This window comes from Crocuta crocuta, unplaced genomic scaffold (assembly GCF_008692635.1).
Source record: "Crocuta crocuta isolate KB4526 unplaced genomic scaffold, BGI_CrCroc_1.0 scaffold36, whole genome shotgun sequence".
NCBI classification, from domain to species: domain Eukaryota; kingdom Metazoa; phylum Chordata; class Mammalia; order Carnivora; family Hyaenidae; genus Crocuta; species Crocuta crocuta.
The window spans coordinates 4478589-4490682 of record NW_027532203.1 but is presented as its reverse complement, the minus strand read 5'-3'; the positions used below and the strand labels follow the sequence as shown (position 1 = coordinate 4490682).

At 43.6% G+C, this 12094-nt stretch overlaps 1 protein-coding gene across 1 annotated transcript in view; it reads left to right on the top strand.

The window, feature by feature from the left end:
- The window catches only part of PHLPP1 (PH domain and leucine rich repeat protein phosphatase 1), a 213732-nt gene that overhangs the window by 170516 nt on the left and 31122 nt on the right, over positions 1 to 12094 (top strand). Inside the window, exons 11-12 of the mRNA XM_077777552.1 lie at positions 543 to 698; positions 11498 to 11698. Of these exons, the coding sequence (XP_077633678.1) occupies positions 543 to 698; positions 11498 to 11698 (357 nt within the window). The remainder of the gene's footprint in view (positions 1 to 542; positions 699 to 11497; positions 11699 to 12094) is intronic.

The window sequence follows — 12094 nt, the reverse complement described above, 5'->3', positions numbered from 1 at the left end:
GTAATTGTGAAATGGAAATGAGGAAAAATGTAACATTTTATCCATTGGCCTTTGTAAAAGTTTAATTGGATCGAAGAATTCCTTATCTAATGTGGATCCTATAGTTAAAATTGATTGACTGTATTTATTCAGAATCTGTTGTGGGTAAAACACCCGTGTTCCAGGCGATACGAGCCCTACCTTGGGAAGCCTCCAGCCTTTTAAAGCTCACCTTGTGAGTCTAACAAGGGTAGACTGTTCTCTTCAGTGTCTCCTATGAAACTTGCTTTTTCTCTTTCTCTAAGTAGAGCTGCTTTGTTAAATATTCCTGCTCATAAGTTTTCTCATTTATTTACTTACTTATTTATCTATGCAGTATGTAAAGCACTGAAATATAAGAGCTCTAAGTTTGAGCTTATGTTCATATGAATCTGCAGGTGCTCTGAATGAATCTGTTTCTTCAGAGAGCTCGTTTTAAGTCTTTGACTCCTGTTCCTTTTTTATTCTTTATCCCAAATTAGCTCTATTTAAGTTGCCTTCTGTCTGTGTCCCCCTTTGCGCAGCTTATTTTGTAGCGGCGGTCTCCGGAAGCTGCTGGCAGGACACAACGAGCTGGCGAGGCTCCCCGAGAGGCTGGAGAGGACCTCGGTGGAGGTCCTGGACGTACAGCACAACCAGCTCCTGGAGCTGCCGCCGAACCTTCTGATGAAGGCCGACAGGTAACGAACGCAGCCTTGTGGTCCTCGGTGTTCACGGGAGTCGTGGACGCCCTCTCGTCGGCAGGCCTGTCTTATGCAGCGGGAGACCGCTTGTGTGGGGTTCCCGCACCCCCGTCTGAGATTTACAAAGGCTGTGGCTTTGCCAGCCGCTTCTCCGTTTAGTAGGATGTGGGGTCAGGACAAGAACTGTAGGTTCTTCATTCATTCGACTGCTTTCTGGAGAGAAGAGCGTGGAGTCATGCACATGCACGTGTTGGGGGTGTAGCTGTAACACAGGAGGCGTCTGCCACTGGCTTGACGTGTGCGCAGTCTTAGCGGAATTACCTTAGGGTCCTCTCTTGCTTTCATGTATGTGTGACTGAGTGACAGGCATCATTCTCCTTGGGTTTGCTTGGTTCCTGTTGTTGTTTTCTAACCAGCTGTTCTTACCTTTACCACGGTTTTCTCCTTGCATTTACATTATGTCCTTTCGAACAGACATTTTCTAGGCAGCTCCTTTCACTAAGTAGTTAAAGAAATTGTTTTGATTGATGAGGGGGCTCACGTTAAGTGAGAGTGGCCACGTGCAGCCTTTCCCTGCAGACAGCTCTAAGTTACCTGGGTGTTAACTTACTTTGGAACCTCTTGTTTGCCTCAGAGCCCTTGTGCATTGTTCTGAAATGCTCCTAGCCTGACCGCCTGCATCACTGTGACCTCTGCTAATGTTTATTTTTATGAGTGACCATAACTTTAGAGATGATACGAAGGATTGAACTTTTAGTAGACCTCATGAGAAAGACAAAAAAGTTGAGTTTCATTTTGTGTTCTTTTGAAGAAGAAAATAATGATGGGTCTTTCTGCCTTAAAATAAACATTGGAGATATGTTTCCACATGTGAGATTTTTCACGGGCAATAAGAACTCTCTTTCCCCTAAAGTGACTTGTATACCTGACCGTGTGTACGAGCTCCCTGTGCTTATTCCTGTCAGTACTCATCACACACTGTGTTATAATTTCTTGTTTCTTTGCCTGTCCCCACTATTAGGTTATGAATGCTGTGTCCAGTGATCATGTCTTAATTACAGTGTTAGCATCTTGCAGCGTGTCTGGAATAAAACAGGGTGCCAAACAAATATTCATTTAATGAACAAAAGAAAATTTAAGGAATTTTAAGTACTACCTTCACCTGTGGATTTTCAATTTTCTTCTCTCCATGTCCTTTAAAAAAAAAAAAACTTTTAAAAAAAATGTTTACTTTTTTTGAGAGAGAGGGAGAGAGATAGTGTAAGCAGGGGAGGGTCAGAGAGAGGGAGACACAGAATCTGAAGCAGGCTCCACGCTGTCAGCACAGAGCCCAATGCAGGGCTCCATCTCATGAACCATGAGATCATAACGAGAGCCGAAGTCAGACACTTAGCCAATTGAGTCACCCAGGGGCCTCTTAAAAAAAAAAAAAAACAACCTTCTTAATCAAGATATAGCTTATAGTGGAAAAACCGTACAACCCTTCAGCATAATGCTCGGTGAATTTTCACATGTGCGTATGCTCCTGTATCCATCGCCCAGATCAGGACAGAGAACATTTTTCATCCTCCTTTCCTTTACCTTGTGTTCTTTTATCCTCATTTTAAAAAACACTTGTTCTTTGTACCTAGTTTATAATGAATTCCTGCTGGGATAGTTATAGAGAAGTAATGGAATTGTGAGAAAATGGGATTGTTCAGTTGTAATTGATCAGGGCTCTATCATTCCCTTGACAAAAAGAGGAACGTTTCAAGATCATTCAAAGAATTATTCTTACCTTTACATTCATATCAAAATACAGTTGACCTTTGAACAACATGGGTGTTGGGACGCCAACCCTCTGCACAGCCAAAAATCTGTGTGTAGGGGTACCTGGGTGGTTCAGTCGGTTGAATGTCCGACATTGGCTCAGGTCATGACCTCACGGTTCATGAGTTAAGCCCCACATTGGGCTCTGCGCTGACAGCTCACAGCCTGGAGCCTGCTTCAGATTCTGTGTCTCCCTCTCTCTCTGCCCCCCAACCCCACTTGTACTCTGTCTCTCTCTCTCTCAAAAAGAAACATTAAAAAAATTTTTTTCAATCAGTATGTAACTTTTGACCCCCCAAAAACTTAACCACTAATAACCTGCCTGACCAATAATATAAATAATCAGCAAACATTTTGTACATTATGTATGTATTATATACTGTATTCTTATGATAAAGTAAGCTAGAGAAAAGAGTTATTAAGAAAATCCTCAGAGAAAATACATGTACCGTACTGTATTATATTTTTAAAAATCCAGGTATAAGTGAATCTATGCAGTTCAAACCTGTGCTGTTCAGGGGCCAAGTGTGCACCGCACCACATGTGGGTGGCTGTAGACACGTGGTTTTTGTTGTCATGAATACTGTGGGACTTGATCTCTTTTCCTGTGGAGAGTTCTCAGTTATGCTGTAACCTTGTGTTCCCTTTAATAAGGCTAACTAGGCAAAACTTGGGTGCATTTTATCATGAGAATCTACTCATTCTCCTGGATGTCTGCTGAATCTACAGAAACAGATAGATGGATTCAGATTTAGGAGTCTTCGAGTGAGATAAAATTTCTGGATCTGGCCAAGTCTGATAACTTCATGGCTAATAAAGTAGATAGATGGTGCCGGAACTCTCCAACAGATAATAGTGAGTCTTTATTCGTTTTTGAGGATTTGACTTTAAAAGGACAGTTCTGGGTATTTTTAATTCCCTAGAAGCAGTCATTGAGCAGTAATTGAATCTCCTTGGTGCTGAGGCAGATCTGCAAACATGTTCCTAAGCGGGAGCTCACAAGTGTAGTCAAGGAGACTAAGTATTCATGTTCAGAAAAGGATTTGAGTGGGACATCTGTAATTTAGATTCTTCCATCGGTGATTCTGCTCGCTGGTGACTTTGTGATCCTGTGCAGCTCGCTCTGAATCTAGGCTTGCCCACTTGCATATTCTGGAGGGTTCCAAAACGGAATCCATAGTTTGGAAGAGGAAGGATTGTGTGAACTGGAATATTTCTAGGAATGCAACACGGAAAATTAGGGGCCATTGAAAGAGGACATTGCTGTCCTGGAGAGTATAGGCTGAGCTAACAGTGTAAGCTAAAGGCATTTAGGCAGAAATTCCCATCAACGGAATAGATGGGTCTATCCAGAGCCAGCTGCAGTTTGGAAACCAGGAGCTGCTGTCAGGGGATTAACCAGCCTCTGTGCATCCCGGGAGGGGGGCCGGCAAAGTGAAATGGATTTCTGGCGCAGGAATGTCCCGGAGTAAAGGGCCAGTGAATTACAAGGAGCAAGCATCCTCCTTTATTTTATGAGAGAAAAGCAAATGACCAAAAAAGGCTGAAATGAACTTTTTCAAGAAGACATATTTTAGTGCCTTTGTTTTCCAGCCACCATAATAGCCACCTCTCCAGCACAGTGTGTTATTAGTCATGACTCTGAGTCACAAAGAAAAGTTAAGAGTTTTGGTTCTCGCAGGCAGATAGGCTTATGAAAGGGACAGTATGAAGCCGATGAGTGCCTTTTGTGAATGACGTTCTTGTGTTACTTTACTTGTTGGAAGACAAGAAACACAAAACATTTTATAATGATTCTCACTAAACTATTTACCGCTTCTTAAAGGGCTAATACTTCTTCCCCATCCCAAAACCTAAATAACGGAGGTTTTGTCTATCTAAATGCTTTTGAAATTGTATCTTTTACTGATACATAATTTGCATGCAGGAATATGTAGAGATACTATACACTTGGTTTGATGAGTTTGGGTGGAAGGAATAACCCAGAACTGACAGTTGCAGGAGCGGGTCAGCCCAGAAAACACAAACTTCAGAGGATGAAAGAGGGTCTTTGAGAAGAGAATCTCTGTGACAGGCCTCTTGCAGGTGACCTCATTGTGACTTGTTCTCTTTTACACGGTCCATGCCAACATCCTGCTGACCCGATACACTTGTCACTGTGCTGGGTACTGCGGGGCATTGAAGTGACTAACATCGGCGTTACCCTCAAAGGGCAAACAGTCAAATGCAGACTTTAAAATCACTGCCCAGTAAAGCATAATAAATGGTGGGTTTTAGAGGGTGAAAGAGAGGAAACTGATAGGGCTAGTTTGAACGTAAGCCCTGGCATCGAGCAGCGCGAGGCTGCTGCACGATAGTGTCTGGTAGTAACGAGACTTTGCTCCAATCCTCCTCTTCAGTTCGCTCCATAATACAAATCTTACAAATATAAGATGCTCCTTGGTAATAAATTCCCGTTGCCAGTCCTGAGTTTGGTTATGTAACTGAGGAGGGGCCTGGTTTAGCTCATGCTCTACATAGAACTTATGCCTGTAAGCTGTAAAAGGACTGTCAGAGACGTGTGCGTCATTGGACACAGAGCGAGAGGCTGAACTTTGACTCCCTTTCTCGTGAGTTTTTCTTTAGCTCTGAATCTTGTCTGCTAAAAACCAATGTCGTGGTTTTAATTACATGATACTGTCTGTTAAGTATTACAGCTTTAGAGTGGTATGTATTAATCTTCTTTACCTGATGCCAGGAGGGTATCTAGTAACCAAATGAGAGAAGGGAATCTGCTTTAAATTAGGTGCCTTTTTTTTTCCCCAATATTTATTTTTGAGGGAGAGAGACAGCCTGAGCTGGGGAGGGGCAGAGAGAGATGGAGACACAGAATCCTAAGCAGGGTACAGGCTCTGAGCTGTCAGCACAGAACCTGACACGGACCGGAACTCACAAACTGTGAGATCATGACCTGAGCCGAAGTTGGACGCTTAACTGACTGAGCCACCGAGGCATCCCTTAATTAGGTGACTTTTAGTAAAATCTTTCTCTTCCTGTGAAAACTTTAGACCAATCTTATTAAAATTCTTATGGCTTGAACCAGCAGGGTTAGCTTATGAGTTTATTCTCCGTATTCATCTTTGGGTTTTGTTTATTTTGACCTGCTTTTCACTGGCAGCTCGAAAACTGTAGACAGATATGAGATGCGATAGACCATGTGTTGCCGAGAAGCTATGATTTTTGTGTCTTATGATGAGAGGTGAACTGGCAATATTCTTATCCAAATCTCACTGGCCAAGATCTCTCATCTTACCTCTTTTTGCTTAGAGTTGTAGATCTTCCTGATGGAAGCCCGCAGGAGAGTTTCAGATAATCAGTTTTCATCAACAAATGGGCAGTGTGGAGTAGATAGATAGTCCCCCTGGGTCACCTGAGCGGGTGGAGGCAGGACTGCCTGAAATCTTGGTGATGCCACCTCCCCGTCCATCTCACACCTGCACGCTCGTCTGACCGCAGGGGAGCTGCTCCCGAATGTGGCTGGTCTAATTAACAAAGCCACAGCTGACCCTCTAAAGGACAGTTGTAGATTCTTGTTGTGGGTGGACATTAGGGTCTGTGTTTACCCCTGGCTAGAGCAGTACAAGGTACTGTTGGAGCAGTGAGGAGAGTGCAGGTGCAAATGAAGTACATGGCAATTATTAAATATCCCCAGGGTATTAGTCACATTACAGACCATAAGTTTTAGTGACTCAGAACGTGTGTAAATATCAACGGGACTAAATGGGAACAGAGAATTTGGAGAGCGTGATCAATTGACCATGACAACTGGTGCCTTTTGGCAAAGACAGATATTTCTGGCATTTTTAAGAGCTAAGTTGCCTACTCTATTTTGTGTAAGTGAAGAGAGCTGACTTGTGAAGTTCTGGTGTTTTGAGAATCAAATGACAGTGTTTCCCAAAGTGTGTCTTCAGAACGCCTTGTGCAACTTATGAAACATGAAGATTCCTGGCCCTTAACTCAGTTCTGCTGACCCGGTGTGGCCGGTCATCAGAATCCTTAATTCCACAGATTTTTGAAGCCTTACCCTGACTGACTTAATAAGTTTATCTGGGCATTGAAATTGAGAATCATGTACCTTCTGATAGGAGGGCACAACATCAATACTCTGTATTTTTGCAAAAATGCACCACCATGTTCTAATGATAAACTATCAAACACATCTAAACTGAGAGACATTCTACAAGATAACTGTCTAGAACTTCTCAAAAGTGTTAAAGTTGTTGAAGACCAATAAAACTGACTCCAGGAGGCTAAGGAAGCACAATGACAAAATGCATTGTGGGACCCTGCATTGGGTCCTGGACCAGATGGAGGACGGCAGCAGGATAATTGACAAAGTTGGGATAAGATCTGTAGATGAATTTATAGTATTGCGTCACTGTTAATTAATGATTTATTAATTTAATTGTACTTAATTTTAAAAAACTTTTTAACGTTTATTTATTTCTGAGAGACTGAGCATGAGTGGGGGAGGGGCAGGGACAGAGGGAGACACAGAATCCAAAGCAGGCTCCAGGCTCCGAGCTGTCAGCACAGAGCCCGTCGCGGGGCTCGAACCCACGAACCGTGAGATCGTGAGCTGAGCCGAAGTCAGACGCTCAACCGACTGAGCCACCCAGGCGCCCCTCTACTTAATTTTTAAAACTAATTCTTTTCATGTTCTGCTCAACCTTTCTTTCATCTGTGTACCTTTTGTTCCTTCACCTCCCAGCCTTGTGCTCTTTACTGCCCAAGCAAGCAGATCTTCACACCCTTCGGAACAGTCATTCTGTTAGACCGCATGCACTTTTTCTCTGCTAGGAATCGGCACTGTTACGTGGTGTCCCCAGACAGTAATGGTGGTTCGTTTTTCAATTTGATGAGTGGAGTAGGACATTAATTTAGTGGGTTTCTCCCAGCACTTGGAGAAATTAAGTAGGACAGAGAATGCCGTTGCAGGATAACGTAAGATTAAGTAGTGATTATTTCATGAAACCTGTAATTATATACATGTGTGCTGCATCTGCGCTGGGCGGTCACATAAAATGTCGTTTGTACTCTCGGGACTATTGTGAGTGTTTGAAAGCCCTTCCTTGATGAGCTACCAGCCTGGTGAAGACAACGAAGTTGATAAAAGAGTTGTGTTGTACAGACAGATGATCAGGAATTTAGAGCGTTTTGCACTTCCTGGGACATTTGGGAGTCAGGAATCAAGTCTTTGTCTAAAAGTAGAAGAGTTTTGCTGGGCTCAGGCTCAGCCTTTTGGATCTTCAATAGAATATAAGTCCCAGGCCCGATCTCCAAAAACATTATTAAACTGCTGACGCCTGGGTGCACCTAGAAATAGCGGAATCTGTTTCGGCACCAAATCCCGTGCTTTGTTCCAGGGGCAGAATTTGGCTGTAAAATGTAAGGGTGTGCTAGAGATTACTAAAAAGCAAACAAACCAAACAAAATGAAACACAAAATCTAGATGAGCCAGAGCAGACGGACAGAGTGTGCCAGGGAGGAACAGAGCAACTGGTCAAGGAGCAGGAAGTGGGTTTGTCTCCCTGCTGTTGTGGGCAGCTTTCCAAAGGCTTTAGGGCAGAAGCCGTCCGTGACTGCTTTCTCCACAACTTTTGTACTTTCTGCTAAGAATGGTTTTTGAGTCTCAGTTACCATGAAGGGCTGTGTGCACGTGGTCACCACACCGCCCGGCAGGTGCCCTGCTAGACCGCCAGCATATTCTGCGAGGACGGCCTGTGAAAATGTCCTCAGGAAAATGTGTTCTTATTACTGTATTTTTAACACTTGAGTTTTGGAGAGATGTGTTAGGGAATTGTGGACTCTGAAGATTAATGAGGTCTGGGTTTTATTTCTGGCTCTGCCATTAATTACTATTTAACAATTGCCAAGTAATACGACTTTTCTCAGCTTGAGTTTGTGTCTTCTGTGAAACATGAGGGGCCGTCTCTGGCATGACGGGAGCATCAGATGAAATAGAAAATCGGAAAGAGCTGTGGGCTCAGCATAGCACCTTACAGATGAATAAAAGGTAGTCATATGTTACTGCTTTTTCTCCCTAGCAGAAGAGGGTTGCCTAGTGAGGAGGATTATAGGCATGAAGCATCTCTTGGCGCACGAGACCGTGTTTTCCACAGTTATCACAAAATCTGTAGGGGGCGGAGCTTGAGGAGGTTATCACATCATCTGGAGTTGAGACGAAACTCAGTGCTTTGGGAATTTTTCTAAGAGGATGGGTATTGAATTGAATTTTCCCGAGACCATTTAAACAAAACTTTTTAGCCTGGCTGTCTGCTCTCTGGCCCTTAACTAACAAGGTGATTCAACCAGGCCCTTTCAGTTCAAATCAAATCCTTTGGAACCAGCCCGTGTAGTTTCAACTTGGTTTCATTTCCTGGAGGGGTAGGCTATGAGGGGTTTTTCCCCTCTTACTTTCCCATAAAAGAGTATTTAGCTCCTTCACTAGAGCAAATGTCAACAAGATGAGAGGGCAAGGCTTTTTGGAAATCACGGTCTCCTCCTCATTCCCATGGTGTGAGAGGTTTCCAGAGTCCCTGTGACAGCCTCCTTGGTGAGCATTCACTAGTCTGTCTTTTTTCCTTTCAAAGCAATGTTCCCTCTTTTTTCCGGCCTGAAGATAAGCAAACATTCATGAATGTTCTCTTTCGTTGTGTCCATAACTATGTATTTCCTAGAGAATTATGTTTTAATGAGATTGTCCTATAATTTCCCACCCAGCCCCGGTCCATCATGTTTTAGGGTAATACATTTTCATTTTTTCAACTTCGCTACTGAAGAAATTCTTAACAGGGTATTTAAGTCAGTTGATATAAATGGGACCTAACGAAACAGACTCGTAAAAATACTTTAAAGAACTAGGGTGCTGAAATTGGTTTCCTTCCTAGTTCAAAACTAGTTTCAGAAAGTGCATGAATGGCCTTTATTTTCTTCTGTGTGGCACACACGACTATAATTTCCCATGACTATTTATGGTCTGTACAGCCCTTTCTAACTTCCTTTTTTTTTTTTTTTTAAATGTCAACTGAATACGTGTTTCTTTAATGGAAAATGTTCTATTTTGGGGACGCTGCTTTTCCTCAGGCAAGTAGTGGAGTTGGAGAGTATGTGTAAGTATGTGGGGGTGGGGGGTGCAGGATTGGGGAGTATTAGCGGGTCGAGAGCGAGGCGTGACAGTCCTGGTGATACTCGTGAATACAAAGCCTTCTTTCTATCCAGGAATTAAAAACAGCTATACCTTGTATTCCATATTCTTTTTCTAAGGAAGAGTTTATTCTTTTCTTCTTAACATATGGCAGAATGGTCCTGAATTGGATGCTGAAAATTTCAAACCCAGGTGGTTTTTGAAACAAGAGAAAGGTGGTTCATTAACAGGCCTTCCCAGGTGGGGAGGCAAGGCAGCTTTGACCTTGGTAACCACAGGGGAGAGCCCGACGGGCTGAACACTCACCACGTTGCGGGCACTGCGGCTTCACATCGGGGCACACACTGTGGAGATCCACTGTGGGGCTGGAGGGCCACCTGTCTGACTCATGAGCCGGCACAGGACCTCCTCTGTCCTTCCCTCTCCCCGGTGATGTGGAACCTGATCACAGCAAGGCTTCTGTGTCACTTCTCCGGCTTTGCACTTTACATTTTTCTGTTTCACAATCACTGTGGAAGGATTACATCCTCTTAGTTAGCTAAGGTGTAAAACCATTCTTCATTTTGTAGCCATTTTCACGCTGTCATCTGGATAAGTGGTAGCATATAGCTTTGTTTATTTTACTGTAAGTTTTATTAAAGTGTAATATAAATACAGATGAGGGGCCAAATCATAAGTATAGCACTTGATGAATTTTTTTTCAAAGTGAACACATTTGTGTAACCAGCACCCAGAACAGGAACCAAAACATTGTCATATTAGAAAAACTTAGAAGCCCAGGAGCACCTGGGTGGCTCAGTCCATTAAGCGTTGGACTTCAGCTCAGGTCATGATCTTGTTTATGAGTTCAAGCCTGGGGCCTGCTTTGGATTCTGTGTCCCCCTCTCTCTCTGCCCCTCCCCCACTCCCGCTCTATCTGTCTCTCTCTTTCTCAAACATAAATAAACATAATTATTTCAAACGCGGGGCTTGAACTCACAAATTGAGAGATCATGACCTGCGCCAAAGTCAGATGCTTAACCGACCAAGCCACCCAGGTGCCCCAACACTAAAAAAAATTTTTAAAGAAAAATTAGAAAGCTGTCTGCCAGACACTACTTCCCTTCCCTGGCGCTAATTTTGCCTGACTGCGTGTTTGACGGTTACAGACGCGTGTGCAGCGTGTACTGTGGTATCGGCTCCTTCCAGCCCGTGTCCCAGCCACGGGCGCGTTACCCTCCTGCTGCTGTGTGCACCGGGGCCTGTGCCTTCTCGCTGCTGTCTCTTGCTGCTGTATGGCAGCCGGTGTTTGAACGCAGAGCAGAGCGTCTCCTGCAGTTGGGAACACGTGTCAGCAAATTGCCGTTTGGGTGTCATACTGAAAAGGACTCCATCATTGCGTGATTTAGTTGAATTGTGACCTCATGTCTGATTGTCCTGTTACCCTAAGAGCTCTTTTATTTAAAAATAGGCGGTTGGTTTTTTTTGTCCCTAAGACAGAATATTAACATTACCGTATCACATTCCCTTCCACTCTATCAGCTATAAAGTGAATCCCTTCCTCTCACCTGTGTGCTTCCATAAACATTGGTTTTTATCTTTTTGTGTTTAACATGTATAGGCGGTTACTGTGCTCACCATAGAGAGTAGGGTCATGTATCCATATGCAGGCTAGTAAAGCCGGGGCTTGTTTTTAAATTCATGTTTCTAAACCCAGTTTAGAACAATGCCAGGTATCAGTCAGAAAAATTCCAGATTTGTTGAGGATTCCGGACTAGAGCCCTGGCTTACCAGTGGATTTTGTCGCATTTTGCCCTTGTAGTCTGAGGTTCCTGAATGCGTCTGCCAACAAGCTGGAAGCCCTTCCGCCAGCCACTCTTTCAGAAGAGACCAACAGCGTCTTACAGGAGTTGTATTTGACGAATAACAGCCTCACCGATAAATGCGTGCCCTTGCTAACAGGACACCCCCACCTGAAGATCCTGCACATGGCCTATAACCGACTTCAGAGTTTTCCAGCAAGGTAACAGAAGCCCCCAAAGGGATGCTCTCCACTGCATTTCTGAAAACGGAGTCACAGGTGGAAAGGCAAAGGCTCAACTGTTTATTTCCCAGATAAAGTAAAGCTTCTTCCCCCTGACTCTTGTTCACGGTTGTCTTTCACGTAAGCTGTGATTAACATTTGCCGAGAGAGATGTGTAGCTTTTCTAAAATGAACGCATCCATGGGCCCAACCACTACGGTGCTCTTAGGATTTTGAAGTAAGGTATTGTTACTTCGTGGGCATGTTTTTCCTTTGGTTCTTTTTAACCAAATTATTATTATTTTTAATTAACCTATTACGGTGTGTGGGAATCAGAACGTAAACCAGCAGCCTGGCAGTTGTTAACTAGCTACCAGTTTTTGTATTTGTGCTGTG